Below are 18,899 nucleotides of genomic sequence, written 5' to 3'. Positions count from 1 at the left end.
GCCTATAAAAGGAATATAGGAACAGGGCTGCACGTGCCGAAACCCCTCTTTCCGCTGCGTGCGCGTGCAGGGGACCGGTCCATTCAACAAACGGTACGGGTAGGTTGGGTAGTGTTTGTTTGCATGTTGTGGAGCTTTTTCTGTAAGATTTGATGTAAAAGTTAGATAGAAATTTATTTTGAGGAGCAGAAATGACTAAAGAAGATAAAAGAAAATTCCAAGATGGAACAAGGGAAAAGTTTAAGCGAAAACTGCTGCGTGTGGATGTACCCCATGTTCCATTGTGGGAGGGCCCCTCAGCTGACGAGGAGGCAGAGGGTGAGTGTGTGGGGCACAGCTCTAAACAACCAGCAGCTGCCAGGACCTCCTCCAACACATTCCTGTCCTGCATCGGCAGCCATCTTGTTTCGACTGAAAGGTAGGTGGGTCGGTCGTCACTTGCTCGCTCTCTCGTCCTTCCAAGCTGACCTGCTTCTCAACTCCGTGCTTCCCTTCACCAGGTAATAGGGCATCCGTCTGTTGTGTTTCTTCAGCGTTCACTGACTTTGTGCCGTGTGGTCTCTACCTACCAGTGAGTCACTGTTTTGTGTCTTAAAACCTTGCACCCTTTTTTTTTTTTAGTTTCTTAACGTGTGTTGCCGAAGCGAGATTTTGTTTTAATCTTGTTTTAACAAACTTTACCAAAACTTCGGAACTATGAAATATTATCATCGGTAGATTTGTGGGTGGAAGTGGGAGGGGATGGCGGGGGCGAGGGGGGTACTGTATGCTAGTTGCTGCTTTCTTGTGCAGCTCTGAATCAGTAGCCGTCAGTGACATCGGGTGGTCAGTAAAGTTTGTTCAATAAACTGAAAATACGAAGGGGAAAAAATACCTACGTAGGCTAACTGTCAATAATGACTATGAACAAACTGGACAGGTATCGCTTCTGTGCCGGTGAAGAGTTGCGGTTTCCAAGTTTTTACTATCTTTTTTTCTGTGTGGCCGCGATTGGTTTTGCGAATCCGTCTGAAAGCTTTGAAAAACTGAATTTTCATGTTCATCATACGAATGTAACCACTTATTTATTCAATAATGACAGGTTCTTTGCCGGTTCCGATAAACAATCATGTTGTAGGGTGAAACCACCACCATTCATTTCTGGGTTAACGCTTTTTCTTCTTCCTTTTTGTCAGTTTTTTTTTTTTTTTTTTTTTAAGCGACTCTGAGACTGTTGATCGAAACATCCGTCAGTAGCCTAAAAGCTTACTTTCCAAAAGAGAGGAGTCAATCGATATATACAAATAAAAAAAATTCAACCCAGCCCTCTGTTGAAAATAACAAGGTCAGGTTGACATTTGGGCTTTCGTCAAATCGGCTGCGTCCGTTCCACAATGAAGTTGGTGAAAAAACTTTAGTACTCAGTATTGTGTTAGTAGGGACGTCCAAATCGAAAGTTGTTAACAAGCCACCGGCATGCACACACCCACAGAAAGGGGCGTGTCGCGATCGAGGTGTGCACGCGCTCATGCAGTGTACTGATACACGGAGCAGAGGTGAAGAGGAGGTTACGCAGGAGACTGAAAAGGTCACAGGGTCTGGTGAACATGTCTTGTCAGTCTGGTTTCATCCAACACAGTCCAGAATGTTCTGGTTGCCTGTTTAGCTTCGCGAGTCAGTGTTGGTCGGTCTGTCTGTCTGTCTGCCTGTCTGTCTCTCCATCTCTGTGGAATGTACAACAAGATATAGACTAGATGTGTCCGAATTTTATCGTGGAAGTTTTGGTTCATTGTGCAATGCGTTGGAGGTAGTTAGCCTGACGCGTGTTTTCTGCTTGTGTTGTCGATGTTTTATTTCGGATGGAAACGGTGAAACTTTCAACCCATTTTAGATGTGAGACAGCTTTTTATGTTAATTTATCGACACCTGCCGTGTCTGTCTGTCGCTCTGTCTGTTAATCTGTCGCCCTGTCTCTCTGTCCGTCTCTCCTTCTCTCTCACACACACGCATATGGTCTCATACACACACATGCACGCACGCACGCACACACACACACACACACTATACATATATCTATATATATATAGATAATGTACATTTTATTTTTATTTTTATTTACGCAGACAACGTGGGAGGGGGAGGGACGAGACATAACGAGGGAGAAATCAGTCAACTAATATAATGTTTTATAAAAGAAACTAACAAACAACAACGGCAACAACAACAAATATATTACGTGTAGATCAGAAAGGAGCCGAAATTGAAATGCAGAACACTTACTATTTCTTTTCTTTTTTTTTTTTATGGTATTTTAATGTATTATCATCGGCTTTGTTGGAGCACAGGAAGAACACGTTTTATTTTGGGGGAAGGGGAGGGGGGTTGGGGAATCAGCTATTTCCGTCCGTGTTAAGGAGGAACACGGGAGCGGGTGAGTGATGGAGAGGTGAGGGGGGGGGAGTGTGGGTGGTGGGGAGGCATGGAGGGTTGTATCAGCAGAGAGAGCTTTCTTGTATACTGGCAGGAACACTGGGAACTTATCTTCACAGCTAGCGGTGATATGAGTCAGCTCGCGGCCGAGAAAAACGGGGTGGGAGGGATATTGTGTGTGTCCGTGTGTCTATGAGCGAGCGCGCGCGCGCGTGTGTGTGTGTATGTGTGTGTGCATGCGAGTACACGTGTGTGTGTGTGTGTGTGTGTGGAGGGGAAAAGGAGTCGGTGGTGGAGGGTAGAACTGCAGACACACTGCATCAGTATTGACAATTGTTGCAAAGTGAAGAAGGGGATTGTAGGGGGGGGGGGGGGGGGGGGAGATGAGAGGGGAGAGGGTGGGGCGGAGAGGTCAGAGAACTGGATGCAGGGAGGAGGAGACAGTGGGTGAGGGGCTCAGCAGACACACCTGGTTCCTCAGGTAATAGCTAAGTGTTGCACTGGTAGGCCGAGTGGAAAGGGAAAGGCGAACTTACGGAAGGGGATCAGGAAGGGGGTGGTGCGGGATGGAGAAAGAGGGGGTCGGGTGATAATGAGGAGGTCGGTGGGGGTAGGGGGGTTGCGGAGTCTGTCTCCGGCTTGGCCGTAAATTCTTACGATGTACACCTGAGCATAGTTTGTTCATGTAGCTTGAGGGGGAAAGAAAGAGGGGGGGCGGGGGGGGGGGGGGGGGGGGGAGAGAAAGAAAGAAAAAGAAAAAAAGGTGTGGGACTCTACAGTTACGTAGTTACTATCACCTGGTCATGTAGGCCCTATATATTATAGTGTTTATGTTATCACTCCATGCTGGGGGTTAACGTTCTTGCTCTCTCGTCCATGAAAGTCTTCATAAAAGAAAGTGGTGATGAATGCGCTGTTCAAGAGCATGATCTTCACTGCAGCATTACAAAGAGCTGTGTGTGCGTGTGTGTGTTTAGGGGAATTTGAGAGAGAGAGGCGAGGGGGAAGGAGGGGGGGGGGGGGGGGCTTTAGAGGAGAGAGAGGGGGATATGGACGGAAGATCGAGGTTAATGAGCGTGCACGCGTGTGTTCTGTGTTTGTGCGTGCGTTTACTTGTGAATGAATTGAAGGATCTGGAGAGAGGGTGTGCGGTGCGGGGGGGGGGGGGGGGGGGGGGGGGGGGGGGATGTATTCGACTGTTCATGCCACTGATGCAGCAACCTCATCAGCCATTTCTGGAATTCGTTGAGGGGTAATTTCTGTTTGTTTTAGTATCATTATGTCTGGGACCTGTTTGAACGAAACTGCTCGTGCGTTTCACAGTGCAGACATTGCGAAATTACGTGTAACGCCGGTGTAAGTCATCCTTCTAATGACTTGAACTTTGAAGACGTAGGGATAAAAATAACCAGTGTTTTAGATGGGAACCACGACGGTAGCATTTTGTCTCTGTGGCCGTGTCGTTTGTTCAGTGTGGTATGGACAAGCAGACTCCTATACACATCTTCACTTCTGCTGGATTCTCTGGGGTGTGTTTCCAAACTGCTTGGGGGGAAGGGGGGCGGATAGTAATATTGTACTTACTCCTTTTCAGGTTTCTTGAGTTTGGGCACGTGTTCAATGACGTATTAGTGACATTAGAATCGGCAGACGACGTAAACCTACATGTACTACGAAGATTGAAATACAAGTGGGTGAACTTTGACATAAATGTACAAATAACTATACTATGTACTTCGGAACAGTGGAGATAACTGATCAACTTGCACAGTTTGTTGAACGCGCGACGTGTATTTATTGGATTTTGATGTTGTCTGTGTATTGCATACCGCTTTGGTAGCATGCTGTTCAACAATAGCTCCCCTCACGTGTATCCCCCGTCAGTCGCGACCCGAAAATATACGTTGTTATGTCTCGTCTCAAGGCCTGACAAAGCGCGTTGGGTTACGCTGCTGGTCAGGTATCTGCTTGGCAGATGTGGTGTAGCGTATATGGATTTGTACGAACGCAGTGACGCCTCCTTGAGCTACTGAAACTGAAACTATGTCTCGTCATTTGAATCCTCGTGAGTTGTAACCAAGTCACAATCCTATTAATTTTTTTTTAATGATAGGGGACCATATGTATATACTCACTTACATGCTAACCCCCCCCCCCTCCACCTCCCCCTTTACCTGCTACCCCCCCCCCCCCCTCCACCTCCCCCTTTACCTGCTACCCCCACCCTTTTTTATTTATTTATTTTTTAATGATTTGAAAGTTACTTTTGTAATGTTATGTCTTTTTGTTTTGTGTGTTTGTTACATATTCCTTTCTGTATGGGCAGGGTCAAAACAAGCCTGATGTGCCTGTTCCTTTTTCCCTCAATAAAAAAAAAAAAAAAGTTCGTCCCCCATCCGTATACCACCCGAACCTTTTCCTTTTTTGATTTGCTTGATGACTATTGTCCACGTATTTCCTTGCTATCCCACCCAACCCTACCCCGACCCTCTTCGAACCTCAAGGTTTTGATTTGCGTGGACTTGACTTACTTGCTTACCTATCCCAACCCGACCTACAATACCTCACACACACACACACGCGCGCGCGCGCGCGCGCACGCACACGCACACACGCACATCTCTCCATGCCCCACCCCTACCCTCACCCCGGCCCTTTCCATGTTACACTCCGGTGTCAGAGGCGGTCATGACGAGTTTACTGCAGTCGGACCCGGTGTGCGGAGAGGTCGGGGGAAGGGGGGGGGGGGTCTGTGGATGGAATGAGGGGAGGGGTAGGGGCCCGGCACGCCAGCACGTTCATCATCTAATCTCTGCTAGTGCGTCAGCAAATCGCATTGTTACTGTTACAACACCTGCCGTTTAGTTGTGGCAACGGACTGTTGTGCCGCGACGTTCGTAGCCGACCGTTACTATCGGGTGTAGGGGGGAAAGAGGATGGGGGGGGGAGGGGGGGGGTGTACGTGACGGCTCGGTGAAGAAAGAAAGGAAAAACAAAAACAAAACAAACAACAAAAATACACTCTGGAACGGACTAGCACCCAGACCGTCGCACATTCAAGGCCTGTTTGTGGTGGTCGATATGAAATAAAATGACGGCCTCTCAGTCTCAAGTTTCGAACCCACAAACTCGAACGTCCTCAGCATTATTATGCTCTGCGAACATTAAGGTCACGTACATTATTCGGCCATGAATTAAACTGTATCTGTATACAAACACACACACGGACACATCACACACGCAAACACACACACACACACACACACACACACACACACACACACACCAGGCATTTGGAAGGGGCCGGGGCATGCCACAGACACACTTGCAGACGTATGTAGGTACCCCGCTTCTCCACGCCAACAGATCGGCTGGTTGTTGCTTTGGCAACGAGCCCTGGTCTGGAATAATGCGCTGCACTAGAACCACAGGGAAATGAAATCTGTAAGGCATCTGTGTGTGTGTTCGGTAGGGGGGAGTGGTGAGGGGGTGGGGTGGGGAGGTGGATTTAGGGGGCTTGGGGGGGGGGGGGGAAGCCGCACAGGTTATGGGAGTGTCAAGACCCCACTCCCACCCCCTCCCCCAATCCCCGTCTCTCACCTTCAGCCGTCCGCCCCCTTTTCCCTTCTACCTGGTAGCCTTACGTTACTTGGATAGATAGGTGTGTGTTGCATGCACAAGTAAAGGTCGGCCCACGAGTCAAGCCAAGCTGTGAGAGGAGAGGTGAATGAGCTTGATGGTGTGTGTGTGTGTGTGTGTTTGTGTAGCGTGTGGTGTGTGTATGCCGGTGTGTGTGTGTGTGTGTGTGTGTGTGTGTGACAAATCAAAATGTCGGCACAACTTCCGCTTCGATTCAAACAATAACCATCTAGATATTATTTTGGGGGCGGATGGGGATTTCTAGCCATCAAAAGATGAAGTATTTTGGGTAATAAGATCTTGGTTTGTTTATTTCTTTGTTGTTGGTTCGCTCGAAATCCAAAAGTGTACTGCTGTTGTTTTCGGTCTTTGTGTCACTGGTCATGCTTAGTGAATTGGAAGACTGTCAGGCATATATTTCGCGTCCAGCCACTTTCGTACATCATTAATCACATAGCTTAAAGGAAAGAACAGTACAGAAATCTTTCATTGTGTAACGTGATTTCTTTCAAAAGTGTGTATTTGTTTTCATCATTTTAAGATGATGTATACAACTTATAGTCTATATTCTAGCAGTTTTTTTTCTTTTAAATTGATGTCTTTTTTCTCTTTTTTAAATGACCTATTCTAAGATACGTGTGGTGTCGTTTGCAGCTTTAGCCGTTTGCTCAGGGTGACAAGCTAATCCCTCCAAGATGGCGGACGAAGAAGTGTAAGTATTGATTCTGCTCCCTGGACTGTGTTCTGAGTTCACTGGTTACATGAAAATTTGTTTTTTTCCATCTTGATTTCCATCTTTCTTTCTTTTCTGATTTTTTATCTACATTTCTTTCTTGGTGTTTATCTTTTATCCATTTATTTCTCTCTCTTTTTCTGTCTCTCCTTTTTCTCTTTTCATTCGTTTACACCTTTCTTTTCTTTCTTTCTTTCTATCGATTGTATTTTTATTCTGTCTTTCATTATTTCTCTGTTCATCCGATTATTTTCCCACTTGTTTCTTTGAAGGTTCGTCAAGTGACTGAGTTGTTTGTTTAGTTTTCACAGCAATGTGGAAAATGACACCTACATTCACACACACACACACACACACACACACACACACACACACACACACACACACACACACGCATACAAACACACACACACGCATACAAACACACACACACACACACACACACACACACACAGAGGAAGACACATGTACCAGTCGCTGAATCTGCCTTTTTTCTTTTTTTTTCAGAGATGTCCCTGCGGAAGAGTGAGTATATTATCACGATCATTCGTATCTATTCCAGAGTGACATACGCACGCAAGCACGCACGCACACACGCACGCTCACACACACACACACGTACGCACACACATAATAAGTAATCACATACACACGCGAATTAACACATAGTACGCGCAGACACACACACGAACCCACACATATGCACAGACACACACACTCACACAGACACGCGAACACATACGCGCGTGCACGCGCGCGCACTTACACACACACTCACACACGCACGCACACACACACACACACAGAGCTAACCAATCGATATTCCCGACACTTGCACAAAGCAATCTTTTATGCTCCAGTGATCACACTTTACAACGTTAAGGTTTGCTTTGAGATATACTACTAAAAAAATAAGATGCTTTTCAGGTCGTTTTGTGGCTGTCGTTTTTTCAATTGTTGCTATTTTGCCTTGTTTTTCTTTTCTGTTGGTGTTGACATGTGTCGACCATGTTTGATTTTGTGGGGGCAGGAAATTGTGATTGTCTTGTATTTCAGTTGTTACGTACATTATTTTGAAACGGAGTGAGTGCAGTTATTTTTGTTATTGTTGCCATGTTCTCATTGTTTGTATGTTTCTTTCTTTCTTTGTTTTATTGGACACTAGAGAGGGAAATGATGGAACATTAATTGTGAATTTTAAAAACGTCTTATCAGCGCCCATATTTTAACCAACAACAACAAAAATCTTGTTTGCGTTTGATGCTATGCTTTACTGGGCACCATTGAAACCATCACAGGGAGCAGCAGCCAGAACAGGATTCAGGCGCCGCCGAGTGAGTTGGTTGACGGGTGATGCATGCTGCCCTATAGTTCTAGTCAAGAGTTTTCTTTAGTCATTAGTTCCAGAGCATACAGGACATACTGGGTATTTTTCATATTTTCACCCACTAAAGACACGTTTTTTGGGGGTTTTTTTTTGTTGGTTTTTTTTTTGCTACCTTCCCACCTTAGGTCAGTTGTTTTGATGACTTTAAAGATCTAGTTCAGTTTGTGGTGTTGTTTTTTCTCCACCAAACTAAGCTAGGTCTATTGATTGTAGATTTATAGTTTTAGCAGTGTAAAAATAATGCGGATTTACCTTTACCTCATTGCTGTTTGTAGATCATAGTACCTTATGTGATAAAATACTGGTTCTAATTTTTCCGTTTTCCTTCAGTTAAAAAGAACCCCCAACTAAATCAGGTTTCATGGAACTCAGCATCATTCTGTGTGTAGTTAATGAGAATGTAGTAAGTTGAACCACACTCTTCTGGAAGATTTTGTGTGTGTTTTGTTGTTGTTGCACTTCTAGTTATTGTATGTGAATAGATGTACCACAATACATATTAGCCTGCTGCAGTGTATTTATCACGGTTTGAGCAGAAGCGAAAATTGTAAGTAATAAAGTAACACGAGCATAGATAATCGTCATTGAAATTGATTAGTCAAGAAGAAGAATACATACAGATAATGATGGTAATGTAAATTGTGTGGCCAGTGGTGGTGATGTAGCCCATTATGAATGGAAGTATGATTCTGCGTGTGTGCATCCGCGCGTGTGTGTGTGTGTGTGCGTGTGTGTGTGTGTGTGTGTGCCCCACCCCACTCCTGTTTCTGATACTCTTCTTCTCTCTCTCCGTCTCTTTCTCCCACTTTCTCTCTCTCGCTCGCTCGCTCTCGCTCATGCATTCACCATTAGTCTTGCAATTTTCTCTCACTGGCATCGACGTTCACTCCTCTAGATCAGAAGGAAATTCTCAACGTGCGACAGTTTCATAGTTGTTACATAATTTATAACGGCCACCATCACTGACCCTCGCAGGGCCCCTCCGCCGCGAGAGCCGGAACCCAGCGTCCCAGAGTGAGTGGACTGTCTAAAGACAGAAAGTCGCATGTGCACATGGTGTTGGTTTGCACTGATTCGACAATGTCCAGTGGTTTTGTAGGCCATAGTTTTGCTGCACAGTGTGTTTTGGGTGTGCAATGAATACTCCAGAGGCTCATCTAGGCCATAGTTACAGCTCAGTGTGTTTTGGGTGTGCATTGAATCGACAACTTGTTGGTTAGAGTTTACAGCTCAGTGTGTTTAGGATGTGCGATGGACATTCGACACTGCCCAGAGATTCCAGGCTGTAAGTGTAACTGGACCTGCAGCACAGTGATTTTTATTTGATTTTGATTTTGATTTTTTTCCTTTTTTTGTGTGTGAGTGTGTGCAGTGAATGGTGAATCGACACCTTGAATGTCTAGACATTCTAAACATAAGAGCGCGTCACGCCGTCAGGTTGTTTTTTTTGTTTGTGTGTGTGTGTGTGTGTGTGTGTGCGCGCGCGCGCAATGAAATCAAGGTTTGTTATGAGGGAGGTAGGCCTACACCCGGTTTGCATTGCTTTGACCAGTGAATCGATCAACATGCAGTGTCCAGAGAGTTGCAATTCAGTTTGACACGTACGTAGGTCTACAGAATGTTCGATCTGCTATTTTTTTTGTCTTTTTATTTATGGATGTGCAGTTGTGGTGGTGGTGATGCCGGCATATGAACATGTTTGTGCGTGTTTGATGTTTGATCGAAGCATGACATTGAATCGGCTCTTGGTTTTGCCATTTTTTGTGTGTAAGGAGAGGTGTGAGGGGATGGTAGTTTAAAGAGAAGGGCTGGCAATCTCGTCCTTATTTCTGAGATCTATTTGAAGGAAATTTTTCGTGCGTTTTGCAATGTAGGCATATAGAAAAGACACCAGTGTGAACCCAATGGACCCCGCTGATCAAGAACTGATTTCGGCTCAAGAGACGCGAAATGACTTTCAAGACATAATGAACACGAACTAACTCAGTCAGATTGTTTCGGGCCATGTTTTTGGTTTTCCTTTGCATTGTTTACGGGACCAAAAATGGAAAGAGCGACTCTGGTTGACACAAACTGAACGAACGATTCATGATCAAGTTGCAGACGATTTTTCGAACCTGGAAAGATGGCTGCACGCCAGTTTAGCGACTGAATCTTTATCAATAACACTTGATAACCCTCAAAATACAAAATTCATTCCCAAACCACTGAAAACGGGTTACAAAATCAACTGTTGGTAATGTTGTACGTGTCATATATGCACGAAAATGGCCGTAAAAATAGGTCCCCGAATAAGCTTATAGGAATTTGAAAAGGACTTTGATTTCCTGAGAGGCTGGCGTCGAGTAGTTCATATTCAGTCAAGACCCCGGTCACGCAAGGGAAAGAAAAACCCCAACCGAACAAACTTGACCTTAAGGGTGTAGGCGCCAACAGGTCGTTAAAACTCCAACAACGCAAGGGATGTTCAAATTTATGTTCTGACTCGGAAGCTACTCCATTGGTGTTTACATAAACACATGAACTGATGCGTTTGCGTGATCTTTGCAAGGAAGACCCGCAATACACTTGATGCAAAATGAGCGCAGTTCAGTAAAACGTCCGTCGTCTGCTATAGATCTAAGCTGAACTACGAAGGGCAGGAATGAGGAAAGAGGGCACATCTTCTGCGTAACAACAGCATCATTGGGGTGGCTTCTGAAGTCGGCTGGCTTTCAAGCATTACTTTTTACGTGGTACAGAAAATACGTTTATAGCCTTCATGGTGTGTTCACTTCCAAGTCTTTCCTAAAAGTCTTGTGAAGAAAGAAGAAAAAAGATGGCAGCCAGAGCTCATGGTTGCTTGCGAAAACATTAGACCCCACAGCAAAACTAGCTAGTAACGAGAAGCGGGGTAGGGAGAGGTGAAATTTTCATGCACTACATGAGAGTAAATTCTACGCTCTTACTGTATGAATGATATTTTATATGAGCAATGAAATCTAAGATGATCCACCCGTGCTTGTGGGCAATTGAGTTGATCTGAAGAGTTTCCTATTATAACTGACAAATTTGGAAACAGTGGGCGTAGCTGATTTTGACAAGACTCTCTCTCTCTCGCTCACACACACACACACACACGCCAGGCTGTGTTGCATTCTTCTATAGGAACGAAAATCAGTCTCCCACGTGTCAGGCCAGATGCAAAAATGTTGTTTTCTGAATCTGTGTTTGAATGGTTTTGTATCCCCTCCTCTGATGCGTTTGAATATTTGTACTTGTGTCCCCCATACCCCCATCCCCACCCCCACGTGTTTACCCCCACAACATGTTCCCAACACTTCCCTGGGTTTACGGTTGTTTTGCCCCATTGTCAGTTTGCCCCAAACCAGTTTGCCCTCGAGCTGGCCAGTTCACCCCCTTACGGCAGCTTGTTTTGCTCCCTTTGCAAGCGGTCGTTTCACCCCTAACTAGTTCATGAAATAGAAACGTTTGATTGTGTGTTGTTTTCTTTGAATTCGCAGAAGGCTAGTGGTAGTAATAATTATTTATAGCCAAAACAGGGGATGGCTAAGAACATAGAAAACAGAAACAGGCGATGAAGTACAAATACTAATATTGTTTGGCCAATATTCATATAATGCAACAAAATTCTAGAATCAAGATCGAGGCATGGAGAAATGGATCAGATGATCAATACTTGACACTGACACTAAAGTAATTATTTGTGAAGTTGCAAAAGAGGGTTTATGAGATCATATTGGTAAGGACTGATCAAACTTGAAAGGTGGTAAGAGGCTTGTAAAAGTTGTATCCACAGTTTTGGGAAAGATAAATAAAAAGCCATAAAATTAGTAAGAACTATAATAGCAGAAAACCATAACTCTGTGTATATGTCTGTGAATAAATACATATAAAGCACATTCTGTTTGTCTTTATTGGGAGAACGGAGCACTGTAACAGTCACTGAAATAAACCAGACAGCTATAGGGGCGAAAAGGGGGCGAACTGGCAAAGGGGGCGAACTAGTTGGGGGCGAACAGACAATGGGGCATACGATCAGATACTCTTCATTGCATTGAAGAATGTTTGGAACAACCTGTTCTTGAGATTAGAAAACAAGTTTTGAGCTCTGTGTGATTTGAGTGTGTGTTCTGTGTTGAGGCTTCATGACCTGTGCAATGTTGGATTTGGTTGGAGTGTTTCAGTCCCACTCAAGCACAGTTCTGTGTTTGTGTGTGTGTGTGTGTGTGTGTTTGCCCTGTTGAGGCCCGTATGGTGTGTGCCTTGCTCAGTTTAGAGTGTGTGGTGCCTCATTTGGGTTTGGGTGGACTTGTTGTGTTAGCCGTTGTGGTGTTTGTTTTTGTTTTGTGTGTGTGTGTTGTTGTTGTGTTCCACAGTCAGGAATGGGTGTTCTTTATTGAGGGTTGTTAATGTTCTGTGGGATCTGAGTAGTCTGCATGGCTACTTTCGGGTTTGGGGTTTGATTATATGTTTGCTTATTGAGGTTTGCGTACATGTTCCAAGTTAATGACATGTGAGTGTTTCCTTTTGTGGTATGTTGAGTGTGTGTGTCTCGTGTGTGTGTGTGTGTGTGTACAGATATATACACAGCTATATACAGATATGTTTAATAGTTATATTATTATTTCTTGAACAACATTATAGAGGAGGAAAAGAAATGCAGGTAACAAACCAGAAAAAAAGTTTCATCATAACAAAATGATTTTACAAAGATGTATAGAGAGGAATAAAGTGAATAGATAAAAAATTAATTGAATAATGAAGGTAGGGTTGGGAAAGAGGGGGGAAGAAAGTTTAAGGAAGATACAAACCCTTGAAAGACAACCGGCGATCATTTGAATTCTCTCTGAGGGAGAAAGCCAGTTGTACATATTATAACCTGGAGAGCACCACTGAAGAACACTGCTTGGGTGATTTAAAAAAAAAAAAAAAGGCAGTGCAGGGTTGTCTCTGGTGTCTGGCCTCTTGGCAATCAACCGACCAAGCACTGATGGGACTCCTGTGGCTAGCTGGGACTTCACTAAGAACAACCTGAGATGTAACTGTGGAATGGGGGTGTGCTGGGATGGGGGATTTTGGAGAAGTGGCAGCAGGGTGGTGACAGGCTGCCGCTGGCGACGGAAGATGTCTCCCAACTCTCTTCCATACCCCTTCCACAACCACCCCCACCAAAAAAAAAAAAAAAAAAAAGGATGTGATTTTCACATTTAGATTTGACTGTTTCCTATTTTGTGTGTGTTTGAGTACAATGTAAGAAAGCCAGATCTTCAGCCATCATGACTGAGGTTTGTTAAAGTAGTTCAGGCATTCCCATTTAAAGTTGTGTGTTTTACAGGAGGGTCATGTTTTTTTATTTATTTATGCTTTTGTTTTAATAGCTTTGCGTTGGTGGCTTGGGTGTACATATTGATTCCATGATAAATTTTGAGTTTGATAGCTGTTTTTCATATGTACACATATGCAAGCATACCTCAGTTGTTGTTGTTTTTTTTAATAATTTCTTTATCCAGTTGTATGTGCATGTGTGAATGTGCACATGCTTGTGTCTGTGAGAGAGAGAGTGTGTGTGTGAGTGTGTGTGTGTTCGCTATGATGGAGTATATCTGTGATGTTGGCAGGACTTCTTTAGGGGTATGTGCACATGCTTGTGTGTGTGTGTGTGCTTGTGTGCTTTCATGAAGTATACTTGTGATGTTGGCAGGACTCCAGTTGATGCCGATGAAGCCAAGCGCGCCATGGAAGTAGGTTTCCTGTCTGTTGGTCTGTCTGTGTTTCTGTGTGTGTGTGTGTGTGTGTGTGTGTTTACTCCAGTGTGAATGTGTTTGTGTGTGTTTATATGATTGTGCGTCTTGGATGTGTACATGTGTTCCTGTAAGTGTATGTAGAAGTAAGCACACGTCTTTTACTCAGTGGTGGTTTGTGATGGTACCCATGATGATGATTGCAATGATTTCTCTTTTCACCCATTCATTGTATTATATTACTGTCTGTAATATCAGGTTTCTCTGTGTGAAAAAATGGGGCTGCTCTCCCCAGGTAGAGCGCTTTACTATTGTGCAGTACCACTTAGTTTTTCTTCCTTCTTTTTTCTGCCTGAGTGGATTTGTTTTCCTGTCAGATTGATTTTTTGTGGGGTTTTTTTAACAGAAATTTGCCAGGGATAACCTCCTTGTTGCTGTGGCTTTTACGTGCGTTGCATACTACACACAGGAGCATGGTTTATCGTCTCATCCGAATGTCTAGCATCCAGACCACCACTCAAGTTCTAGTGAAGTGGGTAGAAAATACTGCCAAATGTGGGATTGAATCCCATGGACTCTCGATTCTCTAGCTTCCCAGGTGGACGTGTGACCACTTGGCCATCACTACACAATGCTGCACGACAAGAAAGAGGTAGAAAAGACAGCAGCAGTGTGACGTGTCATGTGGCTCATCGCTCTGGTGACTAACTAATGGACCCCAGGATGAAAATGATTGAAGAGAAGAGAAGAGACAATGCCCCCCCCTCTTCCCCCATCCCTAGAGAGACTGAGAGTGGTAGCAGTGATAGGTAGATGTTAATGAACATTGCCATCACATGACAAGATGGAAATGGCACAGAGGTCTTGATGTAATGATGGAAGTGATGCTGATAATGATGATAAAGATGGCAAGAATGAAGGTAACCATGATGACAGTGATGATGACAACAATGAAGATAAAATTTCCTGTAATGTTCATGACAATGATACCTGTGATGACAATGATGATAACTTTGATGACAGCAATGATGACCATGATGACGATTACAGCAATGAGATTATCAGGATGATGATGATCATGATGATGACAGGAGCGCCAAAGACAGAAGGCGGAAAAGCAGAAAGAGGAGATGGCCGAATATGAGGAATCACGCAGAGAGGAACGTGAAAAAGAAGCCTCTGAAATCGCTGCTCTGAGAGAAAAGAGGGTGTGTGCTCCTCCCTGTCTCCTCCCCTCTGTCTGTCTGTCAGTCTGTCTGTCAGTTTGCGTGTCTGCTGTTTATCAAGCAGACTATGATTGAATGAATGGTCAGACACTGGATGGGTGAGAGGGGGGTGGAGAGTTGGGTGGGTGGGTGGAGAAATGGATAGAGAGATTGATGGAGAGGTGGGTGGATGGAGAGACAAATGGATGGAGAGTTGGGTGGATGGGTGGAGAAATGGATAGAGAGATTGATGGAGAGGTGGGTGGATGGAGAGACAAATGGATTGAGAGTTGGGGGGATGGGTGGAGAAATGGATAGAGAGATTGATGGAGAGGTGGGTGGATGGAGAGACAAATGGATGGAGAGTTGGGGGGATGGGTGGAGAAATGGATAGAGAGATTGATGGAGAGGTGGGTGGATGGATGGAGAGATGGGTAGAGAGATTGATGGAGAGGTGGGTGGATGGAGAGACAAATGGATGGAGAGTTGGGTGGATGGAGAGTTGGGTGGATGGGTGGAGAAATGGGTAGAGAGATTGATGGAGAGGTGGGTGGATGGATGGAGAGATGGGTGGGTGGATGGATGGAAAGATGAGAGATGGATTGACGGAGAGACGGATGGATGGAAAAGGTGTAACGATGGATAAGGGTGGCTTGGCTTGGTTGACCGATTGACTGGCTGACACACTGACGGCACGTGCCCACAGATCCAGCGAGCCAAGGAACGGGAGGAGGAGGACAGGAAAATGGCGGAGCTGAGAGCTCAGGAGGAGGCGCGCAGAAAGGCGGAGGAAGTGAGTGTGTGTCCGTTAGCCTGTCTGTTCGTTTGTTTGTTCGTCTGTCTGTCTGTCTGTCTGGGTCCCTGCCTCCATCCTCATTTCGTTGTCACACTGTGCAGTTCAGTGCAATGCAGTGTCATGCCACATCACGTCTCGCCATGTCTTGTTGTGCCATACCATGCCATATCACGCTGTACCATACCATACCATGCCACATTACAGCATCCATGCCACACCATAGCATTCTATACCACACCCTTCCACATGGTAGCACTCTATGCCACACCATAGCATTCTATACCATGCCATACCATAGCATTCTATACCACACCCTGCCATATGGTAGCACTCTATGCCACACCATAGCACTCTATACCATGCCATACCACAGCATTCTATACCATACCCTGCCACATAACATTCTATGCCACACCATAGCACTCTATGTCACACCATAGCATTCTGTACCATGCCATACCATAGCATTCTATACCATACCCTGCCACACCATAGCACTCTGTGCCGCACCATAGCACTATATGCCACACCATAGCATTCTATACCATGCCATACCACAGCATACTATACAATACCCTGCCACATTATAGCATTTTATGCCACACCATAGCACTCTATGCCACACCATAGCATTCTATACCATGCCATACCACAGCATTCTATACCACACCCTACCACACCATAGCATTCTATGCCACACCATAGCATTCTATACCATGCCATAGCACTATATGCCACATCATAGCATTCTATACCATGCCATACCACAGCATTCTATACCATACCTTGCAACATGATAGCATTCTATGCCACACCACATCATTCTATACCATGCCACACCACATCATTCTATACCATGCCACACCATAGCATTCTATACCATGCCACACCATAGCATTCCACAACACAACACAATACAATACAGTACTGTATGGCCCCCACAGGAAGAGAGGCGCCGCAAGAAGGCGGAGGAAGAGCAGAAGAAGAAGGAGGATCGTGAGCGCAAGAAGAGAGAGGCAGAGGAGCGTCTCTCCAAGAAGGGCCCTAACTTTGTCATCACCAAGCGTGCTGATGGAGAGAAAGGCGTAAGTAGTCTCCCTTCTCTCTCTTTTTTTTTTCTTCTTTTTTATTTTTCCTTTATATGAAACCTATCGTAGATATTTTAGCCTGGGTATGAGGTGAAGCATGATTTTTTTTCGCGTGAAGGAAGGTAGTACAGGGAAAAACCTAGTGTGTTTGTGCAGAAAAATAGACTAGTCAGTTGAAACTGAAGTGAATTATACCTGATGCCTTGAATGAAACGTACACCGTGGGTGTTTTCATAGATTAGAAACACATAGAAATTCTAGTACCAGTAGAAGTTGCAGCTGCAGCAGAAAGGACCCATTTTAACAAGACTCTGGACTGTTGTGCTTTTGTGTGTTCTACTGTTTGTGATGATCAGGATTCGCAGGGAAGGAGAGAGGGATAAATGTTTACGTGTTTGTCATAAAGTGTTTCTTCATGTGCCTATGTGTATGCATGCATGTACATGTACACACATACATGTGTATATGTTTCTCTGTGTGTGTGTGTGTGTGTATGTTTGTGTCTGCAACTGTATACTTCCAGTAGCTCATCTGCGCATTTGTATCTGTGCTTTTACGTTGTCATTGAATGTGGGTGCATGTCTTCGCCAGATGAATGTGTGTTTATGTATCGGAATAGTTGGTTAGGATTTTGCTCACTGCGTTCATGCATTTGCGCATTCTTGTTTGACATTGAGTCGTTCAGCTGTAGAAGGTGTATCCTGCTTCTGGTCTGTCCTTACTGGTATTAACCCTTTGTACCCTATCGGTGCAGCTGCACTGCAGTTTCTGTGGACCAACCCAACAACAGCTAAGTGCACTGTCAGAACCATAATTCATACACAAAATGCACATGTCATCAAAAACAGGCTCACGCCTGGTGAACAATGCAGAGGCTAAAGCCAACAAGCGAAAAGCACCTAGTGAAAATGTAACTGATTGAGAAAGTGAAAGTGAACATGCCCAGTACGGTACAGAAATAATCCGTACTTGTTCCAAAGAAAGCAACAGGGTTTAACGGATAAACCAGTACTTTTGGGGTACAAAGTGTTAAAGTGCAGCGTCCGTCCCATTGTCTTGTGCTTGCCTGCGTTCATGCTTGTGGTGTTGTCAGGCAGCACTGTTGTCTTCATGTCAGTTGTGGCTTTGGATGGTTCGTTTTGTTTTGTCGATGTTGTCTCCACACGTTTGGTAACATTGTAACATTGTACTGAAACATTTGCTGGCTTTTGCTGTCTTGTTACCACATGTATGATGACTCCGTTTGATTCGTAGTTTCTCTGTGTTGGTGTCAACGAATCAGATCTGCGTAACGGTTCCTTTGAAAACCTGATGGTAGCATTTTCTTTCTGTTTGAGTGTTCTCAAAACAGTAGCTGGAGTCTTTTATATTTTTACAGTTGAAATAACATTATTCTATTTGTGAATGTGTTGTTTCTTTGGGGGTTTTTTTCTTTAAGATTTGACATCTGACTTTATTGACAGCTAAATCCTGTTTACTTTTTTTTCTTTTTTTTTTTTTTTTTTTTAATACAGAATTTGTTGTAACTCCAGTGAAAATGTTAAAATCATGTAACATTTAAAAAAAAAAAAAAAAAAAAAAGACAAACAGCACTTTGATATCATAGAAATTTTTTTTGGTATCAACTTGTTGAAGCAGCGTTTTGTGATTATGACGAACCTTTTCTTGTCCTCTTCAAATAAACAACAATGTTTGGCTGCTTTCTAGATACAACAATAAAAGTTTTGGTAGCTGAATCTATACTTCTTCGTCTGCATTTGTCTGCAGCAACTCCTGCGTTCACTTGCATCTGTCACTGGCATTGTACGTGTATGACTTCTTCTTCTGCGTTTGTGGGCTGCAACTCCCATGTTCACTCGTATGCACACGAGTGGGCTTTTACGTGTATGATCGTTTTT

At 44.3% G+C, this 18,899-nt stretch overlaps 1 protein-coding gene across 13 annotated transcripts in view; it reads left to right on the top strand.

Moving 5' to 3' along the window:
• Nucleotides 1-283: 283 nt before the first annotated feature.
• LOC143301364 (uncharacterized) overlaps nucleotides 284-18,899 on the top strand; it is a 33,085-nt gene continuing 14,469 nt past the window's right edge. For 2 of the 13 annotated variants that reach the window (XM_076615593.1, XM_076615589.1), the window contains exons 1-9: nucleotides 425-571; nucleotides 6,703-6,760; nucleotides 7,289-7,306; nucleotides 8,080-8,115; nucleotides 9,144-9,182; nucleotides 13,873-13,912; nucleotides 15,004-15,120; nucleotides 15,824-15,910; nucleotides 16,858-16,998. In XM_076615593.1, the coding sequence (XP_076471708.1) occupies nucleotides 6,744-6,760; nucleotides 7,289-7,306; nucleotides 8,080-8,115; nucleotides 9,144-9,182; nucleotides 13,873-13,912; nucleotides 15,004-15,120; nucleotides 15,824-15,910; nucleotides 16,858-16,998 (495 nt within the window). In that variant the 5' untranslated portion in view covers nucleotides 425-571; nucleotides 6,703-6,743. Of the gene's footprint in view, nucleotides 572-6,702; nucleotides 6,761-7,288; nucleotides 7,307-8,079; nucleotides 8,116-9,143; nucleotides 9,183-13,872; nucleotides 13,913-15,003; nucleotides 15,121-15,823; nucleotides 15,911-16,857; nucleotides 16,999-18,899 lie in introns of all 13 variants that reach the window. The other 11 variants (XM_076615590.1, XM_076615592.1, XM_076615595.1 and 8 more) reach the window with 11 other exon arrangements.

This window comes from Babylonia areolata, chromosome 27 (genome assembly GCF_041734735.1).
Source record: "Babylonia areolata isolate BAREFJ2019XMU chromosome 27, ASM4173473v1, whole genome shotgun sequence".
Taxonomy (NCBI): Eukaryota; Metazoa; Mollusca; class Gastropoda; order Neogastropoda; family Buccinidae; genus Babylonia; species Babylonia areolata.
This window is presented reverse-complemented; position numbering and strand designations above follow the sequence as displayed.